The sequence below is a fragment of the Ochlerotatus camptorhynchus genome, unplaced genomic scaffold, assembly GCF_037179485.1.
Source record: "Ochlerotatus camptorhynchus isolate MF236.1 unplaced genomic scaffold, CSIRO-AGI_Acam_v1.1 ptg000470l, whole genome shotgun sequence".
Taxonomy (NCBI): Eukaryota; Metazoa; Arthropoda; class Insecta; order Diptera; family Culicidae; genus Ochlerotatus; species Ochlerotatus camptorhynchus.
Window position 1 is genome coordinate 68346 of NW_027040956.1, and position 22464 is coordinate 90809.

A 22464-nucleotide genomic window follows, 5' to 3' on the forward strand; every position below is an offset into this window, starting at 1 on the left:
AAGAAAGGATTAAAGTAGGATTTGTGTTTGGCATATCTCTTTATTTTAAATCTTTTTTTCATTTGTTGGTTTTACATTTTCATTAGATATCTATAGGAAAATCACTTATCAAAAATATACCCTTTTTGGAACAGTTTTCTTACGAGCTAACATTAGACATGAAGCGATGACTAACACAAAAATGGTTGACATAATTCAACCCCTACCCGACACTAGTCAATAAGGATCAGTTCTATGGCAATGGAGCAAGTGGATGGAGAAACCTATCAAATTTGCTTGAACGGCAAATATTGGAAGAAACTTAATACACTATTTACAAACTACTGAAACCTGCTCATACCCTAGCATTCTTCCACGATGAGTTGAAAGAAACAACAAACTAGGAAATTATCCTTTTGAACATCGACTTTTCTTTTCTTACGTTACGATGGTGCTTATATTTTAAAATCACAAAATTTTCGTCGTTTTTCACTTTTTGTTAACATTGGATTTCGTCCGCAGTTTATTCTGCATTTTGACTCTATTTTCTCAGAGCGAACCGTGCATCTTCCTTCTGTTTTGGATTTGCTATTTGATCATTGACATTTACACATTTTAACATACTTTCTTCGTTCGAGCCGATCGTTCGCATTTCGAAAGGCACGCTTCTCATCAACAAGTTTCACAGCTTCCATTTGTATCTTGATGTTGGTTTCATATTTCTAGATTACCATTAACAATTTCGAACACTTAAAATTTACGATTAATTTAGTTCAACTTTTGCTTCAAAATAATGTAACTGTGTAACACTTTAATCCTGACAAACCTAAAATACAAAAGAGTTCTGTTTGCAAATACTTAGCAGTTCAATAGAGAAAGAAAAGAAAACAATACTAGAAAAGAATTTAGAAAATTAAAAAATTCGAAAAACTAAGTGAGAAAAGTAAAATGTAAATTTTGAGTAGAAAGATAATTCCGAAAACAATAAAAATACCAAAAATAAAATTTTATAAAACAATTTCGATGTCCGTCTGCGCGGTGCTGCTTTTGTGATATATCCGATTGCGTTATTGTTGAATCCTTAGAGTATAACGCCATGAGTGTCCGCATTCTTGAGAATTTCTCGCTTGTGCACGATGATTTTGTCGGCTGCCTTTCAGTATTATTATCGATCGGTGGTATCCTTATTCTGTTTCTCGAATATCGCGCTCCCAGGTTCAGTATTCCTTGCTCTTGCTGTTGTCCCGGATGCCGCGTCGCGTGGTGATTAGGTTCGTGGACCGCTTCTTGCGTGAATAGGATCGTAGCTTACGGTCTGATACCGTCAGTTCGCGAGTGGCACTGCTTCGGCATTTGCGGGTACCTGCAATGAGATTGACGTGTTATGAAATTTGTGCGATTGTTTTAAGAAAACCGAGTGACGATATTTTTCCTACAGGAACTGATAGCTGACTTATTCGTTTAAGATAATCTAAGAAGATAATTTTGGCTTCTAAAACCTATAAGTATCGTGAGGATTTTGTGTGACATCGATCTAATTTTGACAAACTAATAAATTAATAAACGTATTAGTTAACCCGATTATACATTTGCGGAAAACCGTTTAGCGGAATCCCATTTTCCGGAATAAGACATGTAAATAATACAAGTAAATGTGTAAATTGTACCAACCGGATTCAATGTAAATAAAACCATATTGATCCACCGGGCAGGTGAATAGAACCTTTGTTCCACAGTGAAATCTCAATTTTGATATTATTCCTAGATAGAAAAGGCCTTAATAGTTGTTTTTATTTTTATTGGTCTCAGTTTCTATACACAGTCCAATTGAACACCAAATCCACATACGACAGTCGATCGAGATCAGCTATGGCAGATTTGTCACGAGTACGGATTCCCGGATAAACTGACGCGATTGGTCAACAATGGATCGAGTCATGTGCGTTGTTCGAGAATTCGGGGACACTCTCGAGTCCCTTTGAATCGAATCGAAGGGGGCTACATCACGGTGATGGACTTTCGTGTCTGCTTTTTAACATTGCTTTAGAAGGTGTGATCAGAAGAGCTGGGATAGACACTAGTGGCACGATATTCAGGAAGTCCATCCAGCGCCGATGACATCGACATCATGGCACGGGACTTTGAGACGATGGCGCAAACGTACATTAGACTGAAGGCTGAAGCTAGACGGATTGGACTTGCCATCAACGCATCAAAGACAAAATACATGAGAAGAAGAGGTTCTAGGGAAGACAATGTTAACATCACACCAAGAGTTCAGATCAGTGTTGGCAAAATCAAAAATCAATTGATATTTTTCCGCTTTCATGCGCTCGTAATATCACGACGCGTGATATTGGAACAAAATATCATACTTGATATTGATTTTACAAGCTCCTTTGATATTGCGAGACTATTCACAACGTGCAAAAATCAAGCTGAGAGTTGAGTCGACACGAAAATGATTCCATTACACATCGTTTTCTCAGAAAGAGAAAGCATAGTTTGCTATCTCTTTTTAATCTTCACCGATGGCAGACGCAAAGGGACTGCTGCAAGCCGTTATGGAAGTTTCGGTTGCATTCGGGTGTAATGCAAAAATCATTATACTCAATCTCACCACAGTTTGGTGAGATTTGCAGTTGGCGAGTTTTGTTAGCTTGATATTCCGAGCTGCGATATCACAGCTTGCAAAATCAACCGCAGTTGTTTGCTTGTTGATTTTTGTCTACGAAAATCAAGTGTGATCTTGGGCGTTGATGAGATTTGATTTTTTGATATTTTCCCAACACTGGTTCAGATTGACGGTGACGAAAATAATACCAGCAGAGAAATTCAAACAAGCATTATGACAGGGAATCATGCCTACTTTGGACTCCGGAGGACACTCCGGTCGAATAAAATTCGTCGCCGCACGAAGTTGACTGTCTACAAGACGCGGATTAGACCGGTGGTCCTGTACGGCCACGAGACCTGGACTATGCTCGTGGAGGACCAACTAGGTGTTTTCGAACGGATGGTGTTGCGTACCATTTACGGTGGAGTACAGATGGATGACGGAACGTGGAGGAACCGAATGAACCACGAATTGCACCAGCTGCTGGGAGAACCATCCATCGTCCACATTGCAAAAATTGGGCGACTAAGGTGGGCTGGGCACATCGAAAGAATGCCGGACGACGACCCAGTGAAAATGGTTCTCGAAAGCGACCCAATAAGAAGAAGAAGCGCTCAGCGGGTAAGGTGGATCGACCAAGTAGAAGGCGACCTACAGACTCTTTGCAGACTACGAGACTGGCGATGTGTGGCTATGGATCGAATAGAGTGGAGACGACTTCTTCGGACAGCAGAGGACAACAAGGCCTGGAAGGAATGAATGGTTTTTCATGAAAAATGTGTATGTTTACATTAGGAAGCATCAGCATTTATGAGTTAGAGAAAATATAATATTAGATAACGATGAGCCACTAATCTTGATTTGCTTCAGGGTTCTGTACCGTAAATTTCACGATCATTTGCACTGCCGTTCTACGCATATCAGTCCCTTGTTTAAAAAGTTGCTTCTGAGAAAATCGCAAATAATGTTTCGAATCATTTCTGCTCATTGGAAGAAATATAGGGGAAATGTATGTAATGTCGGCTTAAGTGTCCCTAATTTTGGCCCATAAAGGGTGATACCGTCAAAATTTGGTAAATATCAACTTGACGTATTTCTTTCAATTTTGCATTTAAAAAACCTGAACACCCCTCATTTTGAAGGTGTGTGTGTGTAGAATGTTGCTCCTATTTTGATTTTGGAATTCACTCTTCAGTTGTCAAAATGCCGTCCAAGCAAGAAGAGCAGCGTATCAAAATTTTGCTCGCGCATCGCGAAAATCCGAGCTACTCGCACGCAAAGTTGGCAAAATCGCTAAAAGTTGCCAAATCAACCGTTACAAATGTAATTAAAGTGTTTGGGGAACGTTTGTCGACAGCCAGGAAGTCTGGATCGGGGGGAAATCGAAAACCGGAAGCCGCTGAGACGACAAAGAGAGTTGCCGGTAGTTTCAAGCGAAACCCTAACCTCTCTCTCCGAGATGCCGCAAATAAGCTGGGTGTATCGTCTACAACCGTGCATCGAGCCAAAAAACGAGCCGGACTATCGACTTACAAGAAGGTAGTGACTCCAAATCGCGATGATAAACAAAATACGACGGCCAAAGCGCGATCCCGGAGGCTGTACACGACGATGCTGACGAAGTTTGACTGCGTGGTAATGGACGACGAAACCTACGTCAAAGCCGACTACAAGCAGCTTCCGGGACAGGAGTTTTATACGGCAAAAGGAAGGGGAAAGGTAGCAGATGTTTTCAAGCACATGAAACTGTCAAAGTTCGCAAAGAAATATCTGGTTTGGCAAGCCATCTGTACCTGTGGCTTGAAAAGCAGCATTTTCATAGCTTCCGGGACTGTCAACCAAGAAATTTACGTGAAAGAGTGTTTGAATAAACGTCTGCTGCCTTTCCTGAAGGAACACGGTTGTTCCGTACTGTTTTGGCCGGATTTGGCATCTTGCCATTACGGTAAAAAGGCCATGGAGTGGTACGCCGCCAACAACGTGCAGGTGGTTCCCAAGGACAAGAACCCTCCCAACACGCCAGAGCTCCGCCCAATTGAGAAATACTGGGCTATTGTCAAGCGGAACCTAAAGAAGACCAAAAAAACTGCTAAGGGCGAGCAGCAGTTCAAGGCAAACTGGCTTTCTGCGACGAAGAAGGTGGACAAGGTGGCTGTACAAAATCTGATGGCAGGGGTCGAGCGTAAGGCCCGGCAATTCTAATTTGGAAAAGCGGAAACCTAACTGAATATTTTTCCTGAATTTTATACTAATTGAACTTGAAAAAGAAATTTAATTTGATTTTTTAAATACAGTGCTAACATTTGAAAACGGCACAAAAGCCATTTGTAAACAAATGGTTTGTGGGCCCTTTACTCACTACTTGAAGTACACCCACGCGACACAACAGCAACATCGGGTAGGGGAAATTTTCCCCTTCCTGACGATGCTGTTGGTTTGCGTGGGCGTTCTTCGGGTAGCGAGTAAAGGGCCCACAAACCATTTGTTTACAAATGGCTTTTGCGCCGTTTTCAAATGTTAGCACTGAATAAACGATTTCACCGATTTACACGCGTTTTCCCTTGACCAAATTTTGACCGTATCACCCTTTACTTAAATTCACCAAAAGACCAAATTTTCAAAAGCAACCAAAAATATGCATTAGTACCGTCCCAATGACGCGTTCATCTAGATACAATTGATAAATAGCAGGTTTTTAGCGATGGGCCCAATCTTAGATCCATAGGCCAACATTAGAGCCATTTGCCGCATTGTTCACATTTCAACAGAATCAATATGTTTTAGTGAAAACTACAGAAATTACTTTCAATTAAATCAGTTAAGCCTATTTTTATACGAATAATATTTAATGGGACTGTTATGCCTAGAAATTTGCAATGAAGTAGGATATTCTACGCATGTTAGTTCCACTAGGAACTGTTACTTTTAGTGTTGCTTTGATGGTCACGTTGCGTTTGACGTCTTTACTTTTGTGCTTGCATGAGCGTGCTTGCGTTCTCCGCGAAGTTTTGGAAGATATGTATTGCTGATTGCATCTGAAACTGGACTGTCCCAAAAATGCAAAAAGTGTGATAGAAGTGCACATCGTTTTGATGTCTTGGGAGCACTTATTGCTTGCATCATAAGGAATAAGTGCACCGAAGACACCAAGACGATATGATGTAAACTTGCAATTTTATCACACTTTTTAATAAGTGAAAACGCGCTTATTAGTCCAATTTGGTGTGAAATGTGCAATAGTTTGTATAGCTTTTCATCATTAAATTATACCAACAATAAATTTGTTGACATTGCTACTTCTATAAAACTATTAAAAGTATGGGCATTTCAAGAAACTAATGATGAATGCACTATTTAGAACATAAACTTCTACTCCTTAGCAAGATGAACGTAGGCCTAAACTGCCGCTATTCGCATGTCCGTCCCATAGCGAAAATCAGTAAGCCGAGAAAATCACGTTTTAAGTTTGCTTCATACCATTGCTTCTTATGTGATGAGACAACTAATTTGACTGTATTTCCAAACTTTTTCAGAACAAAGTTGTTGAGTTCATCCAGTATTGTGAAAATATGCGTGATTATCTAGCATTTGCATTGAAAAACTCAGTTTTGACAAAAACAACTATGGGACCGACATGCGAAGAGCGGCAGTAAAGGAGATTGTGCTTAATCATTTTGAGTCCAACCATAGATTTATGGCGGCTGACATGCTGTGGACAAAAGATCAATACGTTACACGATCGTTGACCGTGGGCTTCGATGATTTCAAGAAATACTTTGGATGAGTTTACATGCACATGCAAATTTCTTCCGTAAGGAGTTGACCTTTATGCTGCGTAATATCATATTATAAAAGGGGCTTTTTTGAAAAACGTAGACACTATAGGGGGAGTGTGGGGTGGCGAGTGTCTAATAAGGCATTGTTTGAAATTAGAAACTGGTGAAATCCCGTTTTTCATAAAATAAAACACATCCTAAAATGGTTTATACCGTTTCTTTTGATCAATAATTTGTGTACACAAATCGATTCGTTAATGATAGATTCAGTCAAGAAAATCTTTGTGGGACAGTTATGCGTAGAATTTCAACATGGGACAATTAGACTTGATATTGTTTTTATACAAAAACCCAGAACAAATTATATGTTTTTCTATTTTCATTCCAAGGTCTACCTAAAAAAGTTATTTGAAAAACGTCCAAAAGTAATATGGGACAGATATGCGTAGAACGGCAGTGCAGTTATTTGATGTTGACAAAACAACTGAAAGAACAGTTACCGCCGACATTAACATTCTTGAAATATGCACAATCAATCTGCATAAAATAGATGAAAGATTGTTATTTTTTTTTTTTCCTTTGGTTTGTTTTTTCCGTCGATCTTGTTTTCCGTGCCGAGCACCAATGCTACCGACGAGCCAGGAAGGCAGCTCCCACACCTGGACCCTACCTATCGACCCATCAACTCATGAACCGGGGACCAACGGCTTTACTTCCCATCCGAAGGAAGGCGTGATCAGAGATGTTATGCCTCAGAACATCCCGGCGGCGCCGACTGGGATTGAACCCAGGCCTGTTGGGGTGAGAGGTAATCACGCTTACCACTACACCACCGGCGCCGTTAAAAGATTGTTATTTAATTTATGTAAATATAATAAATTTTGTTTAAAAACCAAAAATATCATGAAAGTTTCAGTCAAACAGTAGGTCCCTATTATGTAAATCGAGTCGATTGACACTTCCGGCCCATGTGTGTTGAATGGGTGCGATATCCTACACAGGTGTGGTCGCGAAAAACCTCAGCGATGCCAACTCGCAAAGTGAGGTTAGAGAACAGGTGGATCAGCTCAAAGTGCTAACTGAGAACTATTTGATATGCGTGAGGATTTTTTCGGTGTCTACTACCGAGCGAAGAATATGTTCGAGACGTTTCTGGATGATATAGAGTCGACCGCCAGCCAGCGAACGAATGCAGAATCCTAGGATTGGAAAGATGCAATGCAGCTGCTGATGGAAACACAGCGACAATTATTGCTATAACAAGTAACGGCGAATCCAGTGTTGGCTCAGGAGTCGAATAGAGCCAAAGCTTTTCCGGACGGTGATCAGGAGTCGAATGCTGCACCCCAGTTGAGTGTTCGTCTCCCAGCGATCAATATTTCTAGACTAACATTTGAAAAGGGCGTAGCTCCAAAATGTAAACAAACCATATTTTGCCACACATAGAGAGAACAGTTCACAAACTACTCGATAAACACGAAATAGTAGAAGAAAATATCTCTTCAGTTCATCAAAAACGTTTCTTCTTACATGGCGTATTTCCAATTTTCAACTCTATGATGCATCTGGTTGTTACGCCTTGCACCAGAACTACGAATTGTATTGTTCTACTATGCAAAACTGATTCTGTAGTATTTAGTCACGCCCGATTCATTTGAAATGCATCCGATTGATATTTCACGTGTAAACAACGAACAAAAAGAAGACCAAAGAAAATCTCCGGGCGTAATTCCACTCTTACAAAATTTGCGAACGAAGAAACAAGGCGGAACAACAAACAAAAAATCCCGAGGGTGTATTTCCACGGCGTATCACCAGTAATGGCATTTCAAAGGATGGAAGATCCAGGGGGTAACGACATGTAAGAAAATTATCAGGGCGTATGATGTTTTATTCTCAATTTCACGACACACAGCAAAAAAAAATGTAATATCGATCAACGTAATTCAAGCTGATGTATGAAATAATGATGTAATAGCAAAAAGTAGATACAATATTACATCAATGGATGTAATTTTGTTCGCAAAATCGATGTACATCGTACAATGTGATATTACACAACCGATGGATTGACCTGGTTGCATCAGTTTCGATGTAATATTCAACAACTTTTTTTGCTGTGCAAAGAAAACTTTTTTTTTGTGAGTTTTTAATGATGCATGACGATAGATTACACTAATAACTATATTTCAAGCTTAAAAAATCATCCAGAAAATAGAAATTCGCGAAATAGGATTAATTTTTAGGTCATCACAATTCGGAAGCCATTTTCTCGATATGGTCATTTTGGAGTTACGCCCTTTTCAATTGTTAGTCTACATTTCAACGTTCAGTGACTATCGTAAAGGGATGGTTTACGTTCAAGGACCTTAATCAGTCAACCATTCACAACAGACAGGACATCTCGGATTTGCTAAAGATGCAATATCTTTTTTCGTATTTGGACGGAGATGCCAAACGTCTGGTAAACAAATTCATGATTTCCAGTGCGAACTACGGAAAGGCTTGAGATGTTTTGTATGCCTACTACGACAAGAAGCGGTATACGGCGTTTTGTTTGATTCGCGCGTTCATGGATCAACCGGAATTCATAAATCAGTGCTAACATTTGAAAACAGCACACAAGCCATTTGTAAACAAATGGTTTGTGGGCCCTTTACTCACTACTTGAAGTACACCCACGCGACACAACAGCAACATCGGGTAGGGGAAATTTTCCCCTTCCTGACGATGCTGTTGGTTTGCGTGGGCGTTCTTCGGGTAGCGAGTAAAGGGCCCACAAACCATTTGTTTACAAATGGCTTTTGCGCCGTTTTCAAATGTTAGCACTGAAATGCTTGCTCAAGTTGATTTCGACATTCGATAAGATAGTACATCAACTAGACGCTCTTGGAGAATCTTGGTTGATCCATCTGATGCTGGAGAAATTGGACAAGAAGATGCACACAAGCTGATCGAGAACGATAAACCGACATTCGAGAATTTGTTGTCGTTCGTGAAGAAGCGATATGAACCGTTGGAGACGTGTTCGGCATTTTCGAAGAAGGAAGTTTTCAAAAAGGATGCAACCATATCAGTGAATGTCGAGAAGAAAGTGAAATCGCTACATGCAGTAGCATCGAACCAAAAGTGCGCGAAATGCTTAAAAGAATATATTTAATACGTATTTCTGTTAAGAGTTTAAACAAATGAGTGTAGAAGACCGACGAAGCCTGGCTCAAAAGAATATGTTAACTGCATGAGGCCGTTCCATTATGCCAAGTTATGTTCTTCTACCATATGCGTGATAATGTGGGTATATAAATGGAATACAGCTTTGTCTCTATATAGGCGAGGAGGTCGCGGGGGGGGGAAAAGTGCGGTTTTAGAGCAAGTTGTAAACAAACTCGGTCGCTGTCCCATACAAAATCCAACATGACTGAATCATGAATTTGACATATTAGAACATCTATATGTAGTCACCTTGGTTTGCACCATTGAGCAATGTCAAAATTAAAAAAAATCTCAAAAATTTCGTTTTCGAGTTTTTTTTTTATTTTTTCACAGGGGGGGAGGGGGGTTTTCATCGTTCGAGTTTCCACTTGCTACAATTACGGCCTCCACACGCTTCCGGAATGCACGGCAGGTTCTAATAATGTAGTCTGGATCCATTTCTCTCCAGGTACGTGTCACTGTTTGTCTGAGGCTTGCTGTACTCGGGTGGCGTTTAGAACAGGCCTTGGCCTTCATGACGTGCCATATTGAGTAATCCAGCGGATTAGGATCGGGGCTGGATGGCGGCCACATATCCTTCGCCCAGAAAGGAAGATGTTCCTGCAACCACTTCTGAGTGCGTTTCGAGGTGTGGCACGGAGCCCTATCTTGTTGAAATACAACATTTGGCTTCGGACCGTACTGTTCTTTGATCCATGGAAGAACATACTTAAAATCTCGATGTAGACCTCCGTGTTGACCTTGTCACCTTCTGGAATGAAAACCGGGTCCATTTTGTTGCCATCGGAAGCCACCAATCCAAACACCATAACGCTAGCAGGATGCTTGGTCAGATACACGTTCTTGTGTTCGTCGGTCACGTCTTTTACCGGAAGAGAATTAATATACCGGTCGGTTCTGGAATTTGATACGGGATCGACAGTAAACATGCTCTCGTCGGTGAACGGGATTACCGAATTCTTTATCTTAAGGAAGTTCAGGATTTTCTTGCATCGTTCGACTCTCAGCTCCCGGATGCGGTTGGTAATAATGTGAGTTTTTTTCCGTGCCCTCGACTTCGTCCCGCAATCTTTTTTTACGATCTTCCGTGCCGTACGGAATCTCCATAGAAATCGGGTGACTTAAGTAACATCGAAACATATTTTAATCGGAAGGTGAAGCAATTTGACTGGTAAATAAATTTAAGAATGGACAGTATTATAGTGTAATAGCAGGAGCAACGAATGACACTGATAGCTCGACTTTGTTTACCTTGTTACTTTCGACGTAATGAAAATTTGCGCTTGACTTAATCTTCTACTTTACTCGATATCTATCCATTGCAAGCAATATTTTGATAATTTTTTGTTTTGAGAGTTGGTGTACAGGTAGATTGAGGTTAAGGAAACGCCTCTGGATAGCGTTAAGAAATTGGAACTGCGTAACTAACCACAATTCGACAGTGAGCATGCATAAGGGCAAATACGCAATGATCGATTCTCTGCATCGATTTTCTCTTTGCATTGCTACAGCTAAGCGAAACAATTTTCTAGAATTTGTTCAATGCAGAGTAGTAACAGGTTGTATTGGCTATCGAAAGCAACAGCAAACGCAGCGAGAAACGTTAAATCTAGCGAGTTATTAACAAAAGAGAAAATCGACGAAGAGAATCGATCATAGGCCATTATGCATGCTCACTGTCGAATTGACTTCTTCTGAAATCAAGGGGGTTGAATATTTCGGATCGACCTTGTCACGTGATGAGGATACGACAATTCGAAGCCACCCCTGGGAGAATCGATGACAGCTGCACTGGAGCTGGTTAAGTCGATACAGAAGCGATTCGAAATCCAACCAGAATTCAAGCGAGATTACGAAGCCTTCATGCGTGAATATCTGGAGCTGAATCACATGGAGGAGGTTTCACCTTAGGAAATCAATAAAAATCCTGCAGAATGCTTCTATCTACCGCATCATGCGGTTATCATAAAGCTGGGTTTAGACTAGGCAAGTCAAATGATCAACTCAGTTGAATTCAATTGGCTTGAAAAGTTGAGCCTGGTTCAACTTTTTTCAATTCGAGTTGATCAAGTCAGTTGAATGGCATGGTTTACACGTTAAATTCGTGTTCAAGTCAGTTGAATTCAATTGACTTGATCATTTGATATGCCCTATCTAAAACCAGCTTCGAGCGGCATTCAGCGGTGATGTTGCAAAAATGTACCGCCATGTTTGGGTGACCAAAGAGGATCGAGACTACTTGCGAGTTCTGTGGATCAACGAAGCAGGACAGGTCAAACATTATCGGCTCTGTACGGTTTTGAGGAGGTTTACACGGAAGGCAAAGCAGGAAAGCGAATCACAACTGATTTTCTACGTTGATGATTTCTTGTCAGGAGCAGACGATGAAGCCGAAGCGAAGCAGCTCAAGGAACAGGCGACGGAGACCCTAGGTTCAGCGGGTTTTGAGTTGCGAAAATGATCACCGGTACCAAGCTTTCGGAGCAAGCAGATTCTGGTAAGGCCTTGGGTATTTTGTGCTTGTGGTACCCTGCAGAAGACCAGTACCAGTACCAGTACAAAGCAGATGGGGCCTGTTCTTTGGCACCTTTTGTCAAGGTGTTTGTGATTTGACTCGGCATATGCCAGCAGCGACAACAATGTTAGCGAGGAGCGACTCTTTATTGATGACCCCCTGGAACATATTGATGGAAATATTCACCAGACTTCTGTCGCAAATATTATTACTAGAACATCGTTGCTTGCCATTTTCAGATTTCACACAAGCATTAGAATTCACATTAGCAGCTCGTATTATGAGAAAAACTAAAATACATAAATACGTGACGGTCTTCGGCAACAGTGTCGTATTATATTTTAGTTTGGTGTGGTTTGGTACTGTACTTTGATAGGGTTAACTACCCCATTTCCGGCCTATTAAGCACAAGCCGCACTTACCCTTTCTTAATCTAGCGTAGTTTAGCACCAAACGGAATGTTATTATTACTGATGGCTTCCGTACGTACCGCAAGATTTGATAAAGTGAAACCAATCGTTGAGATATTGTCAAAAGTCTAACACTGCTTCTTGACGCTAAACTCGGCCTAACGCACTGAAACGCCATTGAGAAGTCAATGAATTCTCTTCGGCCTATCGGATGAAGGTAAAGATTGATTCGGTCGGAGCACTTCATTTGTATTTGAGAATATTGGGTGCAAACATTCTTATCACGCGTTCTTATTGACTTCGTTCGGTAGCATTTGAACTAAAGTTTCGTACCATACGCATAATTTACCTGTTAACGCCAAATTCATGGTACAAGCAATGAGTGACGTCACTAATTGCGTTTACGTAAATTTTTTGGTTTACTAATACAGCAATATTTCACGATCTCATTGCGTTGCATCGACTGGCAGAAATGCGAATTCCACGGTTTACCGGTCACTTTCAAGGAAAGCTTCAACTACACGGATTCTCGGATGCCTCTGAGCAAGCATATGCAGCAGTGGTGTAGTCGTGTGTGGTTGACAATGAAGGTAACGTCAGTCTTGTTTTGGCAGCAGCAAAGTCCAATTGCTCCAATCAAGTAGGTTTCTCTCCCACGCTTGGAGTAGAACGGAGCGTTGCTATTGGCGGCGCTGATGGCAAAGATCCTCGAAGCATGGCCCCATCTGGAGATAGAACCTGCTCAGCATATGAAATGGCAAACCTACGTGGCAAACCGAACGGCAGTTATTCCTGAACTTCTGCAGCGTCAGTGTTGATGTCACGTAGTTAGCTCCAAGAATCCCGCTGATTCCGAGATTGTTGGATTAAATCAGTGGTTCCAAGGTCCGTTTTGATTGAGAGGCGATATGAATCTTCGGGGAACGTAGCTCTACCGCAATCCTGCAAAAAGGAAGATCTCTTGGAAACACGACAGCCGATGGTGTTGAACGGTACAGTGGTACCAACTCGTCAAAATTATGACATTGCGCGACAGCTTCTGGACAGGTGTTCCAGTTTCATCCCTGTCATCCGTAGTCTGGCATTGTGAAAATCGTTTTGTGCACAACACCACCCACAAGGCCAGCTCATGCACCGGCGATCTGGAGAACTTACACCGAGTGAACTGCATCAGGCGAGGGCATAACTGACTCGAGCTGTCCAACAAGAAGCTTTCGGGTCTGAGCTCGAGCTGTTGCGGAAGGGCGAAACGATGCGATCAGAACATATTCTTTCAGCCCTGCACCCATTCTTGGATGAACAAGGAACTTTGCGTTTAGGTGATATACTACAGAACTCTGGTCAGCCGTACGACATCAAGTACCTAATCATCTTGCGCAGAATCATCGGGCAACGGAGTTATTGATGCGTGAATTACACTTCACGCTGGACCGTCCCTACTAACAGCAGTTATAAACCAACAGTACTGGATAGTAGGATGTCAGACGGTAGTTCGCAAGATCGTTCAATGTCGCACTCGGTGTGTTCGACTTAAGGGAAGGATGGCAAGTCAGCTTATGGAAGCCTTCGGCCAGCCAGGGTGTTGACGACTCGTCCATTTTCTCACCTAGGGCTAGATTACGCTGGATCACTGAAGATCACGGTAACGTGCGTTCGTGGAGTTAAGGTGACCAAAGGCTATGTATAGAGGTGTATTTGTGTCTTTCAACTCAGGCCGTTTATCTCGAGGCAGCGGGCGACATGTCAACTAACACCTTCCTTGGAACTTGAAGTGGTTCATATCCAGACGCGGTTATCCGAACGAAGTTTGGTCAGACAGCGGGACCAACTTTGTGGGCGCGAATCACACTTTTTGATCAAGCAAGTACTCACAACAAGGAAACAAGCCGATTCCTCTCGAATCTCGGGATAAAGTGGACATTCATCCCTCCATCAGCGCCGCATATGGGAGATATATGGGAATACGCGGTCGAAAGCGCTAAGCGACATCTTGTGGCAGAATTAAGAGCCGAAGCCTTAACGTACGAGGATTTGTCTGCAATTCTCTACCAAATCGAAGCTTGCCTAAACTCTATTGTTCTATCGACGAACCCAGATAGCTGTGAAGCGCTAACAGTAGGTCATTTCATGATCGACCAACCGATGAATCTCGTACCCGAACCGGATAAATACCACACCACAAAATGTTACACATTGTTAACTTTCTCCTTCCAGGTGATTCATAACTTTTCGGCCAATCTGATGATTGTCAATCCAGCATCAGACTCAAATTTATTTTCACAACACTTAACACTTGCATAACATTTGATTTTGAAGAAAAGTGGCAATGTGACGGTAGCCATACATTTTCGTAGAATAAAACGTTTCACTGTTTCTATACATAAGTGACGTCCGCAATACATAAGTGTTGAACAATTAAAAGCTTTTTTTAAACATCAACGTTCAGGTTGTTGGCTTCTTCTTTTTTTTTTAGATCATATTCAAAAAGTCCAGTAATAATTTAGATACTTTTCGAGGTTAAATAAAAGTATGTTTTTTGAACAATTCATGAAATGGATTTACGTCACATTGTCATTTCACGGCAGTATGGTTATACCTACCATATATCATACGGTACAACCATACGTTGCATGGTAAAATCATAGCGATTGTACAACCATAATGCAGTGTGTATTGGCTCCATTAGAGTGCAGCTTCAAATTTCCAATCCATTGTATTATGTTGGTTTGAAATCCAGAATGTGTTGATTTGAAGACAATTTTAGTAAACCGTTACATCTTTGGGTCTAGTTGGACAGGACAGAACCCCTCGAAACATCTTGCTGTAACTGTGGAAGGTCTCATTGGTCACATTGAGGACTGGCAGTAGTTCCGAAAGGAATGCTGTGTTATGAAGAAGATATGTATCCAGGTAGTTTTCAGTTCGACTTTTGAAAATAAACATTGATATTTTCCCCACGACCACAATCATTTACTGTAATGTTTTTTTTTTACAAAGATTTAATTAATGCTAGTTGATCCGTTTTGGCGAGTGTTCACCGAGTTTTTCAGCTCGTGAAGGTGCCGGTACACCTAGCAAAAAAGTAGAAACGAAATAAGGAAACGGATAAATACCTTAATTTTCCTTAAAATGCCAACACAATTGAGTGAAGAAATGAAAACGAGTAATATCAAACTATTACGCAATATATTATCGGTGTGAGATAGTTAATAAACAAATGCTACTCACTTGGAGTTTGTGCTTGCTCATAAGACTTGAGCATCTTGCCCTGCTCCTTCAGCTTCCTCATCAGAACTTCGTTCTTTTGCCGTTCCATGCTGAGCTCGAGACAAAGTTGCGCTTTACTTTTAGAATCGATTGGCGAAAGCACTCTAAAAACAAAAAAAGAAAACATTTTAGCTTAGAAGATTTTTACCTAGTTGAATTCAGCCCGAAGCAAATGATGGCAACTTACTGATGGTTGAAAATCGTCGTCGATGACGGTCGCTTCTCTGGATCGGGGTGCATCATCACCTTGATCAGTTCGTTGAACTCTCGACTTATCGCTGGAAGATCAGGGAACACCCCACTTCGAAGCTGGTGCCATTTAGGACCATTTTTCGGTAAAGCACCCCCACCAGCTGCTTCGTATAACGTTATTCCCAGGGAAAAGATATCCGCCTTCGGCAGGTTGGAAAAGTCTTCCTGGAGAATCTCATTCGGCAGGTATCGACAGTCGCCTTCCTCCACCTGAGGATCATTCACCGAGGTGACATGACCGAGATCACCAATTTTGTACGTAACTAGGAACTCATTTTCTAGATCTTCGAAAATATCTTCGAATCCGTCGTCTGCATTGTCCGCCTGGTGATGGCTGAAACTGGAGCAAGACGGCCGGATTGGCACTTTGGTGAGGAAAATGTTTCCAGCTTTAAGATCCATGTGAACGAGATCGTTCGAGTGAATATATTTGAGGCCTTCGGAGATGTGAAGCAGCAACATACGAAGCTCCGATTCTTTGAGAGTGCGCTCTTGGAGCAAGGTTTGCAAGCTTCCACCATTGCAGAATTCATTCTGAATCAGCATGTGATTGTTCTCGGCCCATGCAGAATAATATCGGACTACGTTGTCATGTTTGCCGAGAACTGCGTGAGCATAGACTTCATTCAGAGCGGTTTTCTCGAAGGAACTTCCAGCAACAGGTTTGATGCTCTTTTTTACAGCGTACACACAGCCGTCCAATCGGTTGACGCACTGATAAACCAATCCAAACTCTCCAACGCCAAGAAGGGACAGCTCAAGGAACTCTTTCTCGTATCGGGAAATGTTTGAATCTTGCAGAGCTAACCGCTTCGGAGCCTGATGGATTTCTCCGAAATCGTCTTCTAGCAGGCTTGTCGATTTCAGGGATTCGTTGCATGACCTTTGGAAATAACCGAAAGTTTGCCGCAACGGCGGCTGATTGACTTTGTTGCACGGGAAAATCGACGGAAAACTGGAATTCAGCTGTGTCTCCCCACCTTCCAGACCGGATCGCATTCGCTTTTTCGTTCGCATGAACATTCCCGGTGGTGTAAAAGGGTTCACATTGGCCGAAGGAATCAAATTATCGTAATTCCGATGCAACGGGACGGCGCGAGGCTTCTCATGGATGATGGTTCCATTGGCATCGAACGGTTTGACCAGGGAATCCAAATCATTGGAAGGAACGTTGGCGAGTGTTTTCATGAATTTACTTGTTGACTTCTGTATGATCGTCTTCGGTGTTGCCGGAGAGTCAAACAATCGCAACGCTCGGACTTTCCGATACGGAGGCGATATTGATTGTTGTTTACGGGGACTAACATTCAACGTAGCACGATGATAGTCGCCTGCAAGGTGATCATTCTCGGGAGACAACCCAAAAGTCAACTTTCGAGGCATCACAATCGAACGATCCGGCGACGGCAGTTCAACGCTGGAGTTCATGTCGGGTGATGAATCACCTCCACTGCTTTCCGTGTAATTATCCATCGAATTACCTACCGACAGAAGTAATAAAATTCTACCTCAAACAAAATCCAATACGATCGTCTTCGAAGCAATAAATACTCACAATTTCATGCAAAACCAAACACTACAGCTCAGGAATTTTCGGCCGAACCGGCAAAACAAACATATCAACCGTCCGAAGAAAATCGCTTCACTCAAGGACAGCGGCTTCCAACAAACTAGCAAAAACAGCAAACGAAAACAACCACCGACCGACCGACTTTTCACACAATTTCCCACGCAAAAACTGGCAAATATTCAATAAATTTCACTTTTCACTGCTGATAGTAAGTTTCAGCTACAATTTCTGATAAAAATGGTACACTTCTGATTACTTGAACTATTGAAAAACAACTTTACAAAAATCCGACGGTTAAGCAGCAGCAGCGAAAAAAATCCGTTTCAGTTGGTGATATTTTCTTTCTCTTCTTCGCATACGACGCGAGTCCGATTGTGTTGATTTGCTAACCGTTTTTCTCTCTTTGTCGCTCTTTTCGCCGTTCAATTTCAAAACGAGCGAAATACAGCTGATTGTCAAAGTGCAACGGACTTCCGGTTGCAAGAAAATAAATGGAGACGAAATATTTGCAAGCGTAGTTGCTGCATTGCCATCTACTGGCGGGAACGGTAAAAATACGGGTATGAATCTGTTTGAATGGTTCGTTAAATTAATTACACAATCGCGTGTTTAGTTCATGTAGTTTATTGCCATCGCACTACCAATCCGAAGTTGTGAGAGAGCTGCGATGCGAAGTACTTGATGGGAAGCAAGAGAAATAGTGTTGCCAGCCAAATCTTCGTATCGGATATCAGTCGATTGGGCAATAAATATGTCTAGCTAGACGGTCAGACATTAGGTCACATATATTGTTTTATTCATATGACCTATTGTAAAGCTAAGTGGCTAATTGGTGTAGTGTTAAAAGGTTATTAATATTAAGTTTATTATTAATTAAGTATTGATTTTGCTTTACTCGTGCGATGTTGGTTTATGATCTTTAATAATTAAAATAATTAGATTTCAGGGTTGATGGAATGTAAAAACATGTAAAACATTCACGAAAACTTTATTTGAATAATACAAGTAACAAGTAAACTAATTTTAATCTGCGAATATTGTGAGTTTTTACACAACGGTTATTAGATATTTATTAGAAAAGTGCAATAACCGCTTTTCACCGCTTGCTGTGTAATGATTAATTGGGACTCATGAAAGAGTGTACACGGTAATAAAAAAATACCCAAAAAATAGGTTTAAACTACTCAAAATTGAGTATATTGCTTAAAGTGCTCTGTTAGGTAAAAGTTGAACTGACAGGTAAATACTTTTTACTCATAGGTTGAGTAAATATAACAATACCTAGCTTTGAGTAAAAAAAAACATGTAATTATGCCCTTATCATAATCATGGTGATACCAAAATATTGAAAGAAAAAAAAATCATAAGTCTAGATTCTTCTCGTCATTTTCTAAAACACTCGCTTTTCGGTATTACCACAGACAAACAGACATAACACTCGCAAGTTGTTCATCGAACAAGCATTTAACGGTCAATGGATCATTTTAGATGGCTGAGTTTTGAACCCGCCACAGCTTGCATTTGGCGCTACTGTATACGGACGATCCAATGTAAAATACTGTGGTAGCCACAGTACGGTGCTGTCAAAACCTCAGCATCTTCAATGATCCATTTAAAAGCATCGTAGTTGGTAGTACCGCCACCTGTGGCGCGCATAGTTAATTCCCTTACGTTTGACGTTTTCACACTACCGCCATCTGTTCAGCGTACTACCCACCACAGTGTTCTCAACAGATGGCGGTAATGTTTTAGCGACGATGTTTTACATTGAGATATATTCAATGTGTTATGTCTGTTTGTCTGTGGTATTACCATAGAGGTAACTTTAAGACCAGAAGGTCCCGAAGAAACGTGCTAAACTTTTTGGCTCAGCGCTGGTACTCTATTCGGTCCCAAGCTAATCGATGCACCCCTCGAAACATAGAAAAATCCACGAACCCCTCATTTAATCTGTAAAACTTTCATAGCGAATCAAAACAAACATTGTGTATTACTAGGATTTCGACTAGAATGGCGTACGTTAATCAATTTGCTTGGGACCAATAGGCTAGTCAAGTACTGAGCCAATTTAAAATCGATAGTTTCGTATTGATTGTTGGTATTACTATAGAGGTAACTCTAAGACCAGAAGGTCCCCAAAAAAAACGTGCTCAACTTTTTGGCTCAGCTCTGGTACTCTATTCGGTCCCAAGCAAATCGATTAACGTACCCCATTCTAGTCGAAATTCTAGAAGTACATTATGTTTGTTTTGATTAGCTACACGGAAACCGCAAAATACGCAAAAATGACTATAAAGGACTCAATTTTGGCTATAAAGTATGCATATTCCGCTAAAACGGACTGTCTGTGAGGACCACCCTATTGCCAACAATCAATACGAAACTAACGATTTTAAATTGGCTCACCACTTTAGTAGCCTATTGGTCCCAAGCAAACGATTAACGTACCCTATTCTAGTCGAAATTCTAGTACTACGCAATGTTTGTTTTGATTCGCTATGAAAGTTTGACAGATAAAATGAGGGGTTATTGGTTTTTCCTATGTTTCGAGGGGTGAATCGATTAGCTTGGGACCCTTGGGACCGAAGAGAGTACCAGAGCTGAGCCAAAAAGTTGAGCACGTTATTTCGGGACCTTCTAGTCTTAGAGTTACCTCTATGCTATTACCATCCTATCACCGTAACAGCCGACCAGATGATAGCAAATAAAGGTAGCAAATAATGGCTTAAATTGTGGCTATTGTACGAGCCATGGATCGACCGGCAGTTGATGGTAGATCGAGATCACTTTCGCTTTCATTAGCATACGGGAGATGATGTAGACGATGAGAGCGAGAGATTCGGTCTACGATCCGATCTCTTGTGATATTCACCACATCCACGATGGGATACTGGGATCGGGTTAGAGAGCAGATAGCGATGATTATTGTAGCTAGTTGATAAGTGACACAAGGTCGAAGACGGTCCTGTGAGACCGAGATTTTTATTGTAATTCGTGTTGTAGTTTGTACCAAAAATAAATGTAGTGTAGTTAGAGTTTGTGTTTCCCCTAAAACTTGTGTAGTGTTAATTGTGCCATGAAGGAAGAACTCGCACCCTTAACCCGTTGCATCCACCGATTGAGTTGGACACCAACAATTTACAACTAAGGTTTTCACTACCTGCCAAGTTACTCCAGCAAGGGTACAGGTAATCCTACACGGACTATACGCCTAAAATGTGTGTATTTTTACATGTTTTATGAGTATCTGTTACTCATAAATGCATAAATTTTATTCGTTTATACACACTAAGATTATTTTACCAAAATCTGTTAAATTTTAACAAAAACTCTAAAGTTAAACTTCGGTAAAAAATTCGGTGATTTTGCACAGATTTCCTGTAATTTTTCACAGATATTTGTATATATAATTAATTGTCTTATTGTACGATTTTCCACAGATCTGAACTGATTTGTACCTTAACTTTTCACACACAAGAAATCCGGAAGATCATAACCACTAAGGTACTTTTCTAATTTTTCATTTTTCTCAACACAAATATTCCTGAACACCAGCAGGATCTTTGCAAAAACGTTACAGAATTAAATTTTTCAACTGTAGATTAAGTTTTCGAGCATCTCAGATGAATCAATTTATCAGGAAAAGTAAAAAAAGTGTTCCGCTTCCTATGTCTCAAGGCAAAAATTTCTGCTCACAACACTCTTTTTGACGTTCTCCTATTCACCACCAGACGTTGAATCGATAGTTTAGTTCCCATTAAAAAGGCCTATCGTGTTAAACCGAAGACAACAAATCAAGAAGACTGGCAACTCTTCCATTTTCTCATACAAACGCGAAACAGGTATAATCATAGAGGTAACTCTAAGACCACTGGGTCCCGAAGAAAATCACTATTATTTTTGGCTCACTCAGTACCAGAACAACGGTCCCAAGCAGTCCCAAGCTATTTCACTCACCCCTGCATGTTCTGCATGAATCCACACACCCCTGATGTTATCTGTCAAACTTTCATAGCGAATCAAAACAAACATAGTGTAGTAATAGAATTTCAACTAGAATAGGGTACGTTAATCGTTTGCTTGGGACCAATAGGCTAGTCAAGTAGTGAGCCAATTTAAAATCGTTAGTTTCGTATTGATTGTTGGTATAATCGCGTCATCTGCCGCTCAAAGGTAAATGCTTCGAACGAATTTTATAGCAAAGATTACATCCTCAGACGAAGGGTTTGTGTATTTGCTCATTTTTCTATGCGTTGCTTCCACCTTCACTCACGCGCAGCGCTACTGTATCTGTCGCTTGGATTCTGGCAAAGTTGCCAGTCTTCTTGATTTGTTGTCTTCGGTTAAACTCAATACACGTTGTTACATAAAAGAAGCCTGGTTGAAGTATAATGCTTTTATTCTACGTTATATCCGTAAAAAATAACGATAAAAGTATAGTGAAATGTATTATAACGATACAACAGAATTTAATTTTTTCTTTGAATTCCTGAGTGATTTTAGATTTGGGTGTAATTTCTTTTGTAAACAAACGCTTCAATTGACTTTTTCTCGCGAGTTAAAGCCCAGCCTTGAAAAATAACAACACACACAGGTTGAGGAAAAATTCACCTAGAATGTGGCTTAATTGGATCCCGAGATTGAGCTATTATTCGCGAGAAATCGGCGATTGACGTGTTTGTTTACAAAAGCAATTACGCCCAAATCTCGAAGTTCTCTGGATTTGTTTCCCGTCGATCTTGTTCTCCGTACTGAGTACCAATACTACCGATGCCAGGGAGGCAGCTCCCACACCTGGACCCTACCTATCGACCGGTGACCAACGTCTTTACTTCCCTTCCGAAGGAAGACGTGATCAGAAATTT

At 41.0% G+C, this 22464-nt stretch overlaps 1 protein-coding gene across 1 annotated transcript; it reads right to left on the minus strand.

The window, feature by feature from the left end:
• Nucleotides 1-20: 20 nt before the first annotated feature.
• LOC135712312 (wee1-like protein kinase) lies at nt 21-17913 on the minus strand. The gene is made up of 4 exons (XM_065235276.1): nt 17585-17913; nt 15965-17510; nt 15739-15881; nt 21-1342 (listed from the first exon to the last, which is right to left on the minus strand). Exons 2-4 carry the CDS (start codon nt 17500-17502, stop codon nt 1197-1199), a joined length of 1827 nt encoding a protein of 608 aa, XP_065091348.1. The 5' UTR covers nt 17503-17510; nt 17585-17913; the 3' UTR covers nt 21-1196.
• Between the last annotated feature and the right edge of the window lie 4551 nt (nt 17914-22464).